Genomic DNA, 17,809 nt, shown 5'->3' with positions numbered 1-17,809 from the left:
GACAACCTTGGTTTCCGCATCTGGCAAACTGGCGCTGTGCGATCCAATCAAACTCCTGTGCCCTTTAACATGCTCGCCCAGCACAGGGGGTGAATGTTACACCCACATCTTCAATCCATGAAGTTGGCAGCTTGGCTCCTGAAGTCAGAGTTTGGCCATTTAAAACTACCTCAAAGGTGTATGGAAATCCTTGTGGATGCACGCAAACCAAACACCAGACACTGTTATTTTAACAAATGGAAAAGTTTTGTAATCTGGTACCAGTCCTAAAATGTAAACCTGATCGAATGTACTCCATTACACCTTCATTACATGCTCCACTTACTAGACTCCAGTCTAGTATTCAACTCCAAGGTCCACCTAGCTGCTCCACTTCCCAAAGCAAGGTGTCCTGGTGGAAAGTCCCTGTCATTATGGCATTCATGGAAGGAGTAAAGTCTTTACCCTGCACCCCATTTCAAGTTCCCACCAGGGTATGATCTGAATGTGGTACACACAACGCTCATAGGTCCACCCCTTTTGATCCTATGCACAAATCCAGCCTTAAGTACCTAACATGCAAAACGACTTTTCTGGTGGCCCTCACCGCCTTAAGAGTCCGTGAATTACAAGCTTTGTCAGTGCAAGACCCTTTCTTTGTTGTCCACAAAGACAAGTTGGTTCTAAGAACACACCCTAGCTTCCCACTTAAGTTCATATCCAAGTTTCATGTCAACCAGTCCATTGAACCACCCGCTTTCTTTCAAAACCTTTCAAGCTCGGCTGAGAAAAACCTCCATACACTAGATGTAAGTAGAGCGGTTCTTTACTATGTAAACAAAACCAGGCCGCTACGAAAAACAGACCAACTCTTTGTCTCCATAGCTTCTGGCAGGCAAGGGGGATCACATTTCAAAAACGCCATCTCCAGATGGATAGTCTCATGCATACAGCTCTGCTACTCTCTATCAAACAAAACTCTGCCTTTTGACACCAGGAGCTCACTCTACAGGTACAGAAGCTACTTTGACCTTCATTGCAAACATCCCGCTGGATGCCATTTTCAAAGCAGCTACAAGGAGCTTTATCCACACTTTTACTCAGCACTACTGCATTGACACTTACTCTAAAGCAGATTCCCAAGTGGGAGAGGCGGTACTAAAACATCTATTTGCCTATGTACCTTCTCACAACCCACCACCTTCTCCAAACACTGCTCTCTAATCTGTGCATAGCATGTGATCAAAGCCGATTCCACAAGCCTCAGAAGGGATACATTACTCACCGTAGTTATGATGCTTGTAGCTGCATGCGCCCACCCTTCCTCCAGTTGGTGTAGAAGGTGCATAGAGGTTTTCTGAGCTTTATCTGATACATAATCTGCTTTACTACACCTGTACTCAAGCTACACTTCATGCAACCACATGTCGGAAACAAAAGAATCGCAGGGACCTCGATGCGTGAAGCACAATGGATACAGTAGATGTCACACTATGGATAGCATTACTGGCAAGCCCTGTCGACCCTTTTCGCATTTCAAAAACTGTAATACTCCCCAGCTTCCACTAGATGTCGACCTATCAACTTTTTCCTTTTTTTTAGTCATGGCTAAATATAGTACATGTGTGCATATCTAAAATAGTGAGCAACACATTGGGTTTCCAAGCGTATATATGGGATACATTACTCACCGTAATCGTATTTCTGATGCTTGTATCTGCTTAGATTCACATGCTGTGCATAGGCCGACATCTAGTGGAAGCTGCGGAGTATTACAGTTTGTTTTTCGAAACTCGAAAATGGGCGTCGACACAGGCGTGCCAGTAATACTATCCCTAGTGTGACGTCCACTGTACCCAAGATCCCTCACGCGTCTAGGATCCTCAGATTGTTTTTTTCCGCCATACTGGTCGGAAGCATCTTGCGGAGTCCCCTGGCCTTAGCCATACTTTTGCTAATTATTGAAGTTAAAAATTATTTATTGACATCCTTCCCCACCCCCACCCCAACGTCGACACTAGACGGCTGGAGAAGACATTGACCGTCGGCTGCTGCACGACGGATCTGGGCCTCGGAAGGCCGCTGGCCTCGGCCCGGGCCTAGTAGGCCGCTGGCCTCGGCCCTGCAAGTAGGGAGAGTGGGGGGTGGTACATACTCTTCACTCTTGGTATATAGGTACACCTTATATATTTCCTACACTTACCAGCCCGCTGCCTCAAGGTGCGTATGGAGGGTACCCCTTTCCAATTCTGCCCCAAGTGCAATCACAAATACCCTTGGGTCGACAGGCACGCCACGTGCAATCTCTGCTTGCCGAGGGACCACCCCGAAGCGAACTGCAGAGCGTGTAGTAGGTTTAAGCCTAAGACACTTAAGGACCGTTCGACAAAGCGTTGGGCCCACCACGCCAGGCAGGCGGCCATGGCAGCGGAGGGCACCTTCAGCGATGGCAGCGACGCCGTACTTCCCCGACCTCGGAAGGTTGTCCGGCAGGGTGGCTATGGGGAAGACCCCCGGCGACGCAAGCGCTACACACCCTACACACACAAAGCACACTAAGTCCAACCGAACCTCGCGTCGAAAGTCTCTGGGGCCTCCAAGGGGCAGGGAAAACATTTTTCCACGCACGGGGAGGGGGGGGAAACAGCGGAAAGCACAGCCTTCCACTCCTAAGCAGACAGACAAACACAAATCTACTGGGACATCAACATCCAGCAAGGGTACCCTTGTTAAGTCCTCTAAGTTGCCTACTAAAGTCATAGCCTGTTCCAAAGAATGGTCCAGTGAAGCCATAGACGGGGTCACGTCAAGGATGTCTTCCTTAGCTGATTTTTATGACAAAAACGCAGAACATTTCCTTTCGTATGACCTTCAAGGGGCCACACCCTCAGGCTCCTCTGATCCTATCCCCCTAAGTAAAAAGGCCCGGTTCGAAAGACCTGAACCCTTAGAGGTGCAGCATTATTCTACTCCATACTCTACTCCACACCCCAGACAGCCTTTCCCTGAAAGGGACCAGGAGTTTGAAATTATGGAGGAACTAACCGGGACTGAATACTATGCGGATGATGAGGACCTGGAGGAGGTAGAAGATGAGCAGGAAATTTACAGAGTAGATTCCCCGGTAGAGAGCGAAGCCCCAGTTACCGACTCGCCAGTTGATAACCAGCCCCTCCTTAATGAAGTTCTCGCTCGCGCAGCAGAACACTTTCACATCGACACCCACGGTGTACAGGAGGAAAGGGACTTCGCAGAAGAGTTGGTGGGAGAGAGGAGGCCGGTCGCTCAGACCATCCCTATCCTTAAATCCATCCAACGTAGAATAGATCCATCCCTGGTGAATCCTAACCTCACCAGAGCCGTCAACCCCAGAGTTGAAAAACTTTTTCGGGCAGCCCAGTCTGACCCTCTTTTATATAAGAGGACATCTTAAACCAGATTCCCTAGTGGTTACCAACACTCGGAAGAGGGCTGGGACACCCTTATCGTCGTCAGAAGCTCCTCCCGACAAGGAGAGCAAAAAACTGTACGGGTTTGGCAGGAAGGTAGCCTCAACGTCCGCCTACCAAGCAAGGATTGCAAACTCCACCACCCTGTTGGCAAGTTACAACTGCCATCAATGGGAAGAGGTCGCGGCGCTCATAGCCTCTGCTCCTGAACCGTTAAAGGGCCACTTGGCTCGGATCTCGGCAGAAGGGAGAGCCGTGTCTGGTTGCATATTAAAAGCAACTTTCGACGCCGCGGACAACGCAGGAAGATTGATAGCAGAAGGTACTCTTATCAAGAGACATGCGTGGTTACGGCAGTCGGGGTTCAAAACAGAAACCCAGGCTTCATTAATAGACAAGCCGGTGGAACCCGATCTATTGTTTTGGAAAGCGGTCGAAGACGCACTTAAAAATGCCAAGGACGAATACGAGACTCTCAAATCCCTTGGCCAGCTTACCAACAAACCCCCTAACCAGAGGGGGAACAGTAATTTTTGTCGCCCACGCGGCCAAAATTCACAAAGAGGCAACTATGCCCAAGGACAGGGTACACAATGGAACAACAACCAGCAGTCTACCCAAAGTTACGGCAGGGGTAACAAGAGAGGTCGTGGAAGAGGCAGAGGCAGCCCCAACAAGGGAGGTGGCACGCCTCCACCAAAGCATTGACGCTCAGTTCAGGGTCCCTTCTCACGCAACCCCAGTAGGGGGGACACATTTCCAACTTCACCCAGGCTTGGGAAGGGATCACCTCAGACAGATGGGTGCTGTCAACAGTGTCCACAGGATATTGTATAGAATTACTGCAGCGTCCCCGGAACCACCCTCCACGACAAAGAATACACTCCTTAGAACATCAGAAGATCCTTCTCGAGGAGATCGCCATTCTGCTAGAAAAGGACGCGATAGAACTCGTCCCAGGACACCAGGTAAACAAGGGTATCTATTCAACTTACTTCCTTGTGCCAAAGAAAGATTTGACAATGCGCCCAGTATTGGATTTACGGCCTGCCAACAAGTATGTCAAGCCCCAAAAATTCCGTATGACCACGCTACAAGAGGTAATCCCCCTCCTAAAAAAGGGGGATTACATGCCAACCTTGGATATGAAAGATGCTTATTTTCATATTTCCATGCTCCCAGCGCACAGAAAATACTTGCGCTTCAAGGTGGACAGTCGCCACTACCAATTCAAGGTACTGCCCTTCGGGATAGCTTCAGCACCAAGGGTATTCAACAAGGTACTGGCGGTGGCAGCTGCACACCTACGCAGGGAGGCAATCCCAGTGTACCCTTATCTGGACGACTGGCTCATAACGGGGGAAACCCCAGGAATTTGCAGGTCAAACATTCAGAGGACTATCGACCTCCTCCACGAATTAGGCTTCTCTATCAATGAGAAGAAGTCAAGTCTAGTGCCAAGCACCTCAAAACAGTTCATAGGAGCAATCCTAGATACTCAAAAAGGGTTGACCTCCCTTCGGAAGAGAGAATTCGGAATATACTACTGCAAATCCCACATTATCAGTCAGGTCAACAAATAACGGTACGCAAAGCAATGCGGTTACTGGGCATGATGGCGTCATGCATTTACCTGGTCCCCCACGCGCGTCTGCGCATGCGTCCCATGCAGGAATGGTTGGCGAAACAGTGGTCTCAGGCAAGTAGTCAGTGGGACGATCTAGTGGTCGTTTCGCCAACACTCGTACAGAGCTTACACTGGTGGACAAGAGAGAATCTCGCAAGGGGAAAACCCTTTTACGATCCCGAAGTACAGGCAGTGGTGACTACAGATGCATGCCTGACTGGGTGGGGAGCTCACCATCTCCACCACACAGCTCAGGGTCTCTGGTCTCACTCAGTAGCCAAGAACCACATCAACCTGCTAGAGCTTCTGGCAGTATTCCGAGCGCTTCGGGCGTTAGAGCCCCATCTGCTAAACTTGTCGGTGCAGATCCAGACGGACAGCACGACAGCCATGTTCTATCTGAACAAACAAGGAGGGACTCGTTCGCCAAATCTGTCCAAGCTTGCCCAGAAAATCTGGATATGGGCACTCAGACGGAACATCTTCCTGTCATCACAACATGTTCCAGGGGAGCTCAATTCCCTAGTGGATCCCCTAAGCAGAGACTCCCTCCCAGAAGAACACGAATGGGTCCTTCACAGAGATATCGTAGAAGATCTCTTCTCTCAGTGGGGTTTCCCCACTATAGACCTATTCGCCACAAGCGAAAACAAACAATGCCCAAGATTTGCATCCAGGTTCCCCCAGCCAGACTCCTAAGGGAACGCCCTGTGGATGAACTGGTCAGGGATGTTTGCGTACGCTTTTCCACCAACTCCTCATCAGGAAGGTGGTGTACAAGATGAACAAGGAATCGATGACGCTCATCCGAGTTGCTCCCATGTGGGCGAGACAACCATGGTTTCCACACCTACGCAGGATGGCGGTGTGCGAACCCATCAAACTCCCAGCCTGGTACAACCTACTGTCCCAGCAGCAAGGTCAAACAGTGCACCAGGAACCCAACTCAATGAACCTGGCAGCATGGCTCCTGAGGTCATAGAGTTTGGGCATCTCAAATTACCACAGAGGTGTATGGACATCCTAAAATAATCCAGGAAACCAAACACAAGGCACTGTTACTTTGACAAGTGGAAGAGATTTGTTATTTGGTGCCAGAATAAACAAATCAACCCAGTTGATTGCACTCCTTCCAACGTTGTAACATACATGCTCCACCTGCTGGACGCAGGTTTGGTTTTTAACTCTCTGAAGGTACACCTGGCAGCCCTCTCGGCTTACACCACATCCCATAACGTATCGTGGTGGAAAGTACCAGTAGTTAAAGCCTTCATGGAAGGCGTAAAGAGACTTCACCCTCCCTATTTCGAACCCACCGCCAGGATGGGACCTCAATGTGGTGCTAGCTAAGCTCATGGGCCCCCCTTTCGAACCCATGCATAAAAGTAGTCTCAAACACCTGACTTATAAAACGGCCTTCTTAGTAGCCATTACCTCTATAAGAAGGGTCAGTGAAATTCAGGCTCTGTCAGTGCAGGATCCTTTCTTTACTATCCACAAAGACAAACTGGTTTTACGCACACACCCTAGGTTCTCACCTAAATTTATATCTAAGTTCCATGTAAACCAGTCCATCGAGCTTCCGGCTTTCTTCCAGAACCCGCAAAGCTCAGCTGAGGTGAAACTACACACCCTTGATGTGCGTAGGGCGGTCCTCTACTATGTAAATAAAACCAGACCGCTAAGGAAAACAGATCAACTGTTTGTCTCCGTAGCTACAGGCAGAGAGGGGGATCGCGCGTCTAAAGGCGCGATCTCGAAGTGGATTATCAACTGTATACAGCTGTGTTACTCTCTTTCTGAAAAAACTCTGCCTTTTACGCCAAGGGCCCACTCTACTAGAGGCATTGGGGCCACTCTGGCTTTCATTGCAAATGTTCCCCTCAACACCATTTGCAAAGCAGCTACTTGGAGCTCTATTCACACTTTTACTCAGCATTACTGCATTGACACTCATTCCAAGACAGATACACAAGTGGGACAAGCGGTTCTAAGACACCTGTTTGCTCATGACCCTTCTCACATCCCACCTCCTTCTCCTGGTACTGCTCGCTAATCTATGCACAGCATGTGATCTAAGCAGATTCCACAAGCCTCAGAAGGGATACATTACTCACCGTAATCGTATTTCTGATGCTTGTATCTGCTTAGATTCACATGCGACCCTCCCTTCCTCCCCTCCGAGAGAAGGCGCATGATTGCTTGTAGTCTTACCTTTCTGTCTATCTGCTTGGATTATTTGTACTCGCGCTACTCCTCATGCTTCCTCATGTCAGAAAAAATACAATCTGAGGATCCTAGACGCGTGAGGGATCTTGGGTACAGTGGACGTCACACTAGGGATAGTATTACTGGCAAGCCTGTGTCGACACCCATTTTCGAGTTTCGAAAAACAAACTGTAATACTCCGCAGCTTCCACTAGATGTCGGCCTATGCACAGCATGTGAATCTAAGCAGATACAAGCATCAGAAATACGATTACGGTGAGTAATGTATCCCATATATACGCTTGGAAACCCAATGTGTTGCTCACTATTTTAGATATGCACACATGTACTATATTTAGCCATGACTAAAAAAAGGAAAAAGTTCACAAATGTCCTCCAAAGGATAACATTTTTAGACTATGTTTAATCTTTTAGGGCTTTACCAACAATTCACAAAGGACACAAAGGAAGGTTTATGTCCAGAGATCTTTCCCGCTGTGGTTTTTTCATGGTTATTCGTCTAGAAGATGCCATGCAGAACTACTTAATCATTCAAAGGTTCATTTGTGATTTGTTGGAGCTTTTCATATGGTTCACAATGTATGTCGCCACCTTAAATTATATTATTTTTGTTTTGCTAAGGTTCTTGCTCTCGTGTTCATCCGCAAACTGTTGGATTTCTGTTTCACCAATCGAGAGCTCAGCTGGCTTGATGATCTAATGCCGGAAAGCAAAAAGAAAAAGGAGGATGACAAAAAGAAGAAAGAAAAGGAGGTGAGTGTAACTCCATGTCAAGGAATGAGGCCATTGATGGCCATGGATGGTCCACTGCCTTATTGGAAGCTCTGGGTGTTTGAACATTCCCACAACAGTGCTAGAAAGGGTGTGGTTTTCACACTTGTTTCTCTTAATTATTGATGACCATTTTGCAAGGCACATTTGTGCAGATTTTCCTTTTTTTGAGATGGAGAAAATGAAGGTTTATCTACTCCACAGTCCATTTAGAACGAATTGTGAATTGTACTTTATATGCAGCCTTCCCTGTCTTTTCTGTTGCCTTTGGAAACCCAAGCACTATCTGGATCTTTTGGGGTTTGCAAAACATCAAGGGAAGACTGTAAACATTGCACATTATCAGTCAGCCATGAAAAGTCACACTCCCATCCATTGTCCACACAGCACACTGTTTCTTATTTCGCCACAAGTCAATTATCACTTGGCAGTAGCTGCTGGCAACTGCACATTTTTTAAGGCCTGCTGAAGTAGATAACCATTTCCTAATTTGGTACAGAATTAAGAAGACTAAAGTGGAGCACCCTGCTGTATTTGTAAAAATATGGTAAATTGTCTGCCACAGAAATCCTCCAAACCGGGGCAGACAAAATGGATTTTATAAAAGTCTAATACACATTAAATGTATAACCAGGGCATTGTGGACTGTACATTTATGAAATATACATAATTGCAGTAATGTTAAGGTTACGAATGAATGAAACAAAACTCCTAACGCTGTCAGGGTGTTAACATTTGTATGCTTCATCCTCTCTGTTCATTCTTATGGGCTCTGTCTTTTGGAACTTTCCTTTGTGTTTTACTATCCTATGGAGTCTACTTTCCTCCATATGGCATATGTATTTTACTTTTGCAGCATACAGCTCCTTATGGGCAGTGTTGCTGGGGACCCTCGTGTGTCCTCCTTTGACATTCTTTTCTATATCCCAGAGTAACTATGGTTCTTAGTATCTCTCCTAAAACGTCATAGTCTAAGAGATTAGCGCACACACACCACCTTTTGTGAAATCCTGCTTTCCAAGGGACTTTGGGGTAAAATCACCTAACAAATGCTTGTTTAACGGACCTACACAACAACTGCAGGCCCCTAATGTGCAATGCATGTTGTCTTTCGGGACATTACAATCAACCTCTCCTAATGTACCTTTTTCTTTCTACGATCGAATGAACATTGCAATGTTTTTGCTCAACGTTTCAGCGTTATGCTTTGCAATTTTAATTTGATTGTTATGGGACATTATTCAGTAGCATTTGTGTGATGCAATTGGCATTCAGTTGGAGCCTTAAGTCAATTTCTAGCCATTGGAGTGCTTTCAGGGCTGCAGTGATGTCATCCACGCACACAACAGCTATGTGCAAGTCCACACCACAACATGCTCTGGATAACAAGCACGCAATACAATTCAGCACAATAGCTACAGACAACCCCCACTAATCTGGACATTTCTACAGACCCGCTTCATATGGAATAACAAAGCAAAATGGCCAAAGGGAGTAGGAACAAAGAACCTGCATATCCCACAGCTCTGTTAAGTCAGGGTGACCAATATGAGCATTGCAGATGTGGCCCTCTGTACAATTAACACCAACAACCACCCATGCAGAACAAATTGATGCCCACATTGTATCAATGGATCAGGACTGAAGTCCAACTGCCGTTTGGAGGTATGGACACCTTGGGCCAAATACCAGGTAGCACAACGCCCACATGCATGCACATACCAAGAGCATAGAATGTTTCTGTTTAAAGGTGAAAGCCATTTAAGCCTTCTAGTAACCGATTTTATTTATTGGGCATTTGTAAGGCGCTTACATCAAGAAATTGTAGAAAGCACCCACAAGGCAGAGAGGAAGGACAAAACAAGACATTGAAATGTAACCATGAAGCAAAAGGCAGAGGCGGTCCTACTAGGCCTTATTAACTTTCGTCGTGTGCAAATGCAGAGAGAGAAGGGACAAGAGGTGGGTAAGTGCCAGAGGTTCCACAGAGGGGTAGTGGCATAGAACCATTTGCAAGGCAATTGCTAAGTGCAAGGCAGTGACCACTTGGTAAGAGAGTGGGCACCTGAAAATACAATAAGTGCCGGACTGTGAGACAACACAAGCCAGAGGGTGCCAAAAGGCAAGTGCAGGGGTAGGGCAGAGGCTGCAGGCGGATGGATAGAAGGCTAGAGCCCAGAAGGACACATGGTCCCTGGCCACCAATCTCAGCGACTGGAGGTTAGCACTGGAGGGGGATGGAGGAGAAGCAGAGATTCGACTCAAGACTGAGAGGGAGGGGAGGCTGTTCCAGATGAGGGAGCCAGCCGAGGAAAGAGATTGGCCACCCGCTCGCTGCTTAGAGAAGCGGAGAGTTGGAGCCGGAAGATCAGGGATATCTGGAGAGAGCGTATTTGATGAGAGCAAGTTGTAGATGGCATTGTCCCAGGCCCCAGACAGCTTTATGGATGATGCAGAAGCATTTGAATTTGATCCTTGCAGCAACCGGGAGCCAGTGGAGAGATTTTAGGGCTGGAGAGGTGCAGTCCTTGGGCTTGAGGCCAAGGATGTCGTCTTGCAGCCGGGCAGAAGGTGTCCCGATAGGAAGGATCTCTGCCTTACTGGCATTAAGACAGAGATCATTGGAGGTGCACTAAGACTGAATAGTAAACGGGCAGTCAGGTATGCTAGAGGAAGAAGAGAAGCAGGCGGGGAGCTTGAAGAGTTGTGCGTCATCTGCGTAACACTGGAAATGAGGAGAGAAGGCAGCGATCGGGTGAGAAAGAGGTACAAGGTAGTTGTTGAATAGCCTAAGTGAAAGGATAGAGCCCTGGGGAACACCACATGGAGAGGGGTGGAGAAGGAACCCAGGAGCACCTGGGAAGGGCTGTCGGTGAGGAAGGAGGTCAACCAATCCAGTACCCAGTCTAATACTAAGAGTATCATGAAGCTGCTTTGAAGATGGAATTGTTGACCGTGTCGAAGGTAGACGGGAGGTCAAGGAGAATGAAGACAGCAGGAGAGTGGAGTCCAGATTTTGCAAGCAGTTTTCTTCACAGGTGTTAAGGAGAGCAGTTTCCGTGCCTCTGGATGCTCAGAATTAAAATTGATGGTCATGTAGACAACCATCTAGCTCAGAGTATTGCGTCAGTTAGGGGATGGCCAACTTCTCCAGGAGTTTTCCGAGAAAAGGTGTAGTAGAATTAGGACGGTAGTTGGCTGGACAAGCGGGTTCTGCAGAGACCTTTTTTTTTAGGAGGGGGTGCACAAGGAAGTACTTGAGAGAAGAGGGGAAAGAGCCAGATGCTAGGGAGAAGTTGCAGAAGTCGGCAAGAGACGCAGCAAAGGGGGAGATGTTGTCCTTAATGGTTCTGGAAGAACAGGGCGATCCCTGTTTGGATGAGACCTTCATAGAGCGGACTATTCTAGAGATCTCCCCCGTTGAGCTAAAGGAGGAGAGTGGGAGGGGCTGGAGGAGAGGCCAAGGGAGGCAGGTGGAGAAATGTAGGGGGGGGGGGTGAAGAGAGGTCAGAATGTCCTGAGTTGGAGTAGAAATGGGTGGTGTGAGCAACCTGAAGGTGTCTCCCTGACTAGTCCCCGGGGATCTGTCATCCAGGTGGCCAGGACACAGCCATTGCTATTGGATCCAGTTCCTGGGGGTGGACCAATGAGGGAGGATCACTGAATGGGGGGGTTCTTGGAGAGTAGAAGTTTTACACCAACTGGTGAGACGCAGTATCCCTCTTCCTATGACACCTTTTCTCCAACCTACCACGTAGGATATACAAAAACTTTACCCCTGCCCTCCTTTCCGACACAAACACTTTTGGGGTGGGGGGGGGGAAGGCCCCCGGAAATGGTGGGACAGGCCCCCAGTGGGTGGGCAGTAAGATTTAGGCACCCCGGGGCATCCCTATGTGCCCCTCTGCACCAAGGCAGGTATAGTAAACAAAGAAAATAATTCAAAATGGCAGGCTGCCCTTTAGCGGGGGCAGAGGGCCCCCTACACCACTGTGGAATTTTCTAATGTGAAGGGGGGTGCACCTTTCCACCCCCGCCCCAATTGGAGGGCCGGCCCATCTCATGTAGCCATCCCCAGGGGCAGATAAGAGAGGGGGGCTGTCCTGCACTCCTCCTTTGGCTCAGGCGTCCGTTCCTAGGAGCAGATATCTGGTCCCAGGGAGGGCTGCATGACATGGCACCCACTCTATTGCGGGTGGGGGCCTCAACGCCCCATCCCATTAGAAAATTCCCGACCCTTTGAGGTGCCCCACAGCCCCCTAAAAAGCATTCCACCATTTTCACTTTTTTCCTTTGGTAACCCAAAACCCTCTTGGTGCAGAGAGGCACATTGAGGTGCAAATCTGGCCCGGGGTGCCCAAACCTTACTGCCCCACCCACTGGGGGGCCTGTCCCGCCATTTTCGGGGGCCCTCTCCCCCCTCAACCCAAATGGGTGGCGGGGCACCTCATGCAGGCCTCCCTGGGCCTCGTACAAACTGCTGCGTGTGGTACACACCCCTCCATTTGGGGTGGGGAGAGGACCCCCAAAAATTGGGGGACAGGCCCCCCAGGGGGTGGAGCAATAAGGTTTGGGCCCCCCGGGGCCAGATTGACACACCAATGTGACGGTCTGCGCCAAGGCAAGTTTCGTAAACAAAGAAAAAAAATGGAAAAGGTACACTACACTTTAGGGCGGGCTGAGGGGCATCCTAAACCGCCAGGTAATTTTCTAATGTAATGGGGGGTGACCCTCTACCCGCCCACACCAAATGCAGCGGGGGCATCTCATTCAGCACTCCCTGGGGGCAGATGCCTCTTCCTAGGAGCAGATATCTGCCCCCAGGGAGGGCTACAAGGGGTGACCCCATTTCCCCTTGGGGTGAGGGGAGAGGGCCACCCCCCTTTTTCTGTAAAATATATCCCTGGTGCCTAGTGGCCCCCCCACTCCCACCCAAAATTCCCCTTTTTATTTTTCCACCTTCCCTGGGGGCAGATGATCAGCCATCTGCCTCCAGGGGGGGGGCTCTCACCTACAGGCCCCATCCTTTGGGGGGGCCTGCACACTTTTTCCTGGTGGCCCTCCCGTACCCCCCAATTGGATGGGGGGGGCTACCTCATGTACTCCTGCCTGGGGGCATAAATCTGCCCCAGAAAGGGCTGCAAGCGGTGCCCCCCTTTCCACTTGGTGTGGGAGGGCCACCACCATTTCAGGGGGGCAAATACATCCCAGGCCCCCACCCCCCATCCCCTTTCTATTTTTATTTTATTTTGTTGCCCCTTCCCTGGGGGCAGATGATCAGCCATCTGCCTCCAGGGTTGTGCGCATATGTGCCCCCATGCTTTGGGGGCCGGGGGGGAGAGGACTGCTTACTGTAAGCAACCCCCCTCGCCCCCACGTCACAAACGTATCCCTGGTGATCCAGTGGGTTGCTGGTCACAGATCGAGCGCTCTGCGCCGATCCGTGACCAGCAATGCCTCATATACATGGTGTCGTTGGATAGGGAGTATATCCCCTTTCCAACGACACCACATTCGCCAATATCCCTAGTGGGCTCCAGGGCCCCAAACCCCCTCCCACCTCCCCCCTTCCTTCGATTAATATTTTTTTGTAATTTTTATTTTTTTCAATTTCACCCCTGGGGGCCAATGATCATTGCCCCCAGGGGTCTCCAGCGCTGTGGCCCCATGCTTTGGGGCCTCAGAGGGAAGGGGGCCACTTACCTAGTAAGCAGCCCCTTCTTCCCCCGTGACACAAACGGATCTCTATTGATCCTGTGATATTGCTGCCCACGGATTGCGTGCCCTGCGCCTGATCCCTGAGCAGAAATGCCACACAAAGGGTATCGTTGGAAAGGGGATAATCTCCCCTTTCCAACGACGCCTCCCTCGATCTCTGGCTTGGAATACAGCTGGAGATCGAGGGGACGAAAGGTGAACACTCGCCTATTTTCACCGGAGCAGCCCGAAATGGCTGCTGCAGTGAAAATTATTTGTTTCACGCTGACGTGCATTACGCACGCCAATGTGAAACTGAAGGTAATCCAGCCCCCTGGCAGTGAGGGGGGGGGGACCTCCCCCTCACATAGCCCGGGGTGCCAAAAAGGACGAGCCATCTCGTCCTTGGCACTGCATATGCAATTTCAAGGACGAGCTACCTCGTCCTTGGCACTTAAGGGGTTAAGCTTTGTGAATGCCAAAGGGGTCCGAGCACGAACGGGGGGATCCCAGGGTTGAACAGCCATCAACTGAAGATTTATGAATATGAAAGGAGAAAAGGTGAGAGCCGTGGTGAACTGGACACGCAGCAACACTTGAAAGCCATAATGAACCCGGCTGAGGGAGGCAAACCATTGAGAAGGGTCCGAGCCCAGAAGAGGGCAACTCAGGGGTGTAGAACATCACCCAATGTATATGTAAAATGGAACGCTATTTGAATACATCCGGCCAGTGGCGGCAATAGACTTTTTAGTGGAACAGAGACATAACCACCAAAAGCCCTGATTGATGAAAGCAGAACTGTTAGCTCGTGTTGGGGAAAGCTGGAGCTCCAAAGTCCTACCTTGTCCCGTGACGTCAAGTACTGCATGCTGACTTATTATTTGTGAACACTTCCTTCTTTCTTAAGAACATTATCCCACACTTCTTTTGTATTTAGAGTAAGAATTTGGCAATAGTTTTTTTTTGGTATAGACCTTTATATTTTGACAAGACACAAGGACTGCCTTAATTTTGTTTGGTTGAAGCTTGCTCCCATCTTAGATTTAGGTTTAGATTGGCCGTTTTTCCAACCTACCTTTGCAGTTTACTAAACACCCTTGACCTGTGACCACTTGTCTGTCTTTACTGTTGCCTCATGATTTCCTTACAGTGGCCAGTGCAGCACAGAGGGCCTCTGAAGAAAGAGGTGAGGTGGAGACTGCAGATGGATTGGCTAGTTCCTTGCAGATTTTGAAGACTTCAGCCACGTTAAGAGGCTGCAGAGGTCTATGGGCCTGGATGTGAGCCTCATAGAGACTGTATTGTCTTTGGAGTAGGTGGCAGGCCAGGATTTCTGGGGATGAGCCCGATGTCTGCCACTTTGGTCAGCAGCTCTGCACTTGCATTTCAGGGTGGCTAGATACGAGTCATTCCAACTGTTTTGGGTGGATCCTCATGATGGGGCAAGAATGTTGGTGATAGAATGAAGGTTGGCAAGGACAGAGCCGGTGGGGGAGTCGGAACCGGGGGGGTGAAGGTGAAACGAGCATCAGCTGCTGCGTTTGCCTCCATCGGTCAGATGACCATGAAGTGGGCTGGTGGAGGCTCGGTTAGGGGGCCAAGAGGTCCCAAATGAGGGAGTGATCAGACCAGGAGAGCGAGGTAGTGAGAGGGTTGGAGAGTGGGAGATCAGTGTTGATGAAGGCATCAAGTGTCCGGCAGAGTGGGTAGGGCCAGAGGAGAGGATAGTGAGGTACAGAGATCACGGAAGAGAGAAGAGGCAGAAACTGTTTGTTAGGCAGAATTGCTGCAGTACCCTCTGGGACTACCACACAGAATTAGGACTACAGGTGTAAGCAATACCAACCTTTGGTATACGTCTGTACTACAGTTTGTTGGTAGCGGGCTGAGCAGCCAGGTTTATCTCAAGAGTGCATGTGAGCAGTACAAGTAGTTGCACAAAGGACTTTCAATCACAGTGGTTCAAGCAGACACTTACACTAAAAGACTAGTGAAGTCAATTTCACTTTACATTCTCTGGGAAACAGTTGTTTATCCCAGAGAAGGTATTCAAACCGTTGGGAAGTCTAAGACATCCCTGTGTCACTGTACTGAGGGTGCTGTGTAACACACATGAAAAGATGATGCCTATGGAGTTATCTAAAACTCCATAATCAGAGAACACAAATGTAAAACACACATCAAAATACATGGGAGAGTGGGGGAAAAAAGGCTCACTCTCTTTCCAGGTAAGAAAATCAAGTCCTCAAAATCCAGCAAAGTTGCAAGAGTGCTCTAAGGTGAAGGCAATTAGCACATTTATGAGAATTCGCCCTAACAAGGATAATAATATAATGGGTGCAACCTGTATGCTCAGACAATGAAAGCTTCATAATGCCTGGAATAGTACAACAAAAATGAAATGAGTTGAGAAAATACAAGGCTTTAAAAAGCAAAGGTTTTGAGAACCCTCATTTAATTTGTGCCATTTAATTAGTAATATGGTCAGAAATAAATCGAGGGCTGTACCGCCTCCCACCCCCCCACTTGCACAAGTGACTTCCCCCAGAAAGAGAACTCTTAATTATGGCTTTAAAGATAGTGTGGCAGTATATGTATAGCCAATGCCACTGCACTCGCAAGTAAATGAGTAAGACTGCACGCATTGGGATGTGATGCAAGATGTGCTAAAGGAAATGGCTGAGAGTAGAACAAGCAAGGCTCAAACGTTTCTGAAGGAGGGACAAATGGCTGCCATTGCAGTCATAAGCAGCAACCTTCATGTGGCAAACCACTGCACTTCAGGCCTGTGTTAAAACGATACTCTTGGTTTGGGATGAAGATTTAAACTGGAAACACTAGCGGTTTGAACAAACTTGGTGGCGAGGATCTCTTTTTCAGTAAGGCGAATGAAAACCTGAAAGGCATAAGAACCAAGATATTCTTTAGGCTCTCGGGACAGTTCACAGGACCTTTTGTTTTGTAGAGGCACATTCATATACATTGTACATGAAGCACAGTTGGTATTTCACATATGTTAATGAGTGATGAAATTGCATAATCACTTTATTGGACGTGCCTCATCCCTAAACACTAGAAGAACAAGTGCTTGTGTTCATGTTGAAATATAGCATGTGAAGCACTAGGGACATTTTGAAAGTATCCCCTGTTGAGGATTTCACAAAGAACTGCCTGTGGTGCTTCCGTTTACCACCATTATGGTCATGACTCAATTTTTCAATGTGACTGAGCAACTGGGCTTCATGTTTAGAGGGGAGCAGGATTGTCGTAAAGTAAGACATGTACATTTACGAGCAAGTAACAAATTGTAGATTAAAGTATTATAAAAACAGGAAAGGGTGAATGTGAGGGAACATTTTAATTCCAGTGCTAAATTCCTCTTACCTTAGAGACCACCAGCTCATTTGCTGGGTTTGGAACTTTTTAATTTAAACTCCTGAGTGAGAGGTACCTTTTTCTCACTCTCTCGTGTTTCTCGCTGATTTGGAATTTTTCACTATCATGGAGTCTAACAAACTCCATAGGCATCTGATTTTTGTATAATGACACACAGCACCTTCAGTGGCAGGACTGACCGTGCCTGAGCCACCTCAAGAGTGCTGGGCCCCAGATCCAAGGAAAGTCTGACTCGACATCCAGGAACCGCGGTGGTACTGTTTACGGTAGACACGAGGAGCTGACACACCGAATTGCCACTTGTTTGAAGATAGCCGGTTGCTGTCCCAGTGCAGGAGTCCCCAGAAGTCCTCCCTCTTGTCTCCACGACTGAGGCCCAGGAACACCAGGATCTCCAGAGCTGCACAGGAATAGACGTGATCTGCTGCTTTTCTTCCAACTAAAGGTACTGTACAGTCTAAGAGAACTTGCTACTTGTTGTAGATTTGTTTCTACTCTTCACAAGCCTAACAGCTTGTGGCCCTACATTGATTCTTCTTCACTAAAGACTTCTAAAACATTGTGCAAATACTTTTCTACTTACCTGCAAGAAGTGCTTCAGCTACATAGACGTTTGCCTGTTGATTTTGGCCTAGCTTGTTTCCACTGAAAGACTTTT

The 17,809-nt window shown here is 48.4% G+C and overlaps 1 protein-coding gene across 5 annotated transcripts in view; it reads left to right on the top strand.

The window, feature by feature from the left end:
- The window catches only part of SLC4A7 (solute carrier family 4 member 7), a 1,353,206-nt gene that overhangs the window by 1,119,600 nt on the left and 215,797 nt on the right, over positions 1-17,809 (top strand). For all 5 annotated transcript variants that reach the window (XM_069648779.1, XM_069648778.1, XM_069648775.1 and 2 more), the window contains one exon: positions 7,906-8,037. In XM_069648779.1, the coding sequence (XP_069504880.1) occupies positions 7,906-8,037 (132 nt within the window). The remainder of the gene's footprint in view (positions 1-7,905; positions 8,038-17,809) is intronic.

Source organism: Ambystoma mexicanum, chromosome 2q (genome assembly GCF_040938575.1).
Source record: "Ambystoma mexicanum isolate Mex_15411 chromosome 2q, UKY_AmexF1_1, whole genome shotgun sequence".
Classification (NCBI taxonomy): Eukaryota; Metazoa; Chordata; class Amphibia; order Caudata; family Ambystomatidae; genus Ambystoma; species Ambystoma mexicanum.
This window is presented reverse-complemented; position numbering and strand designations above follow the sequence as displayed.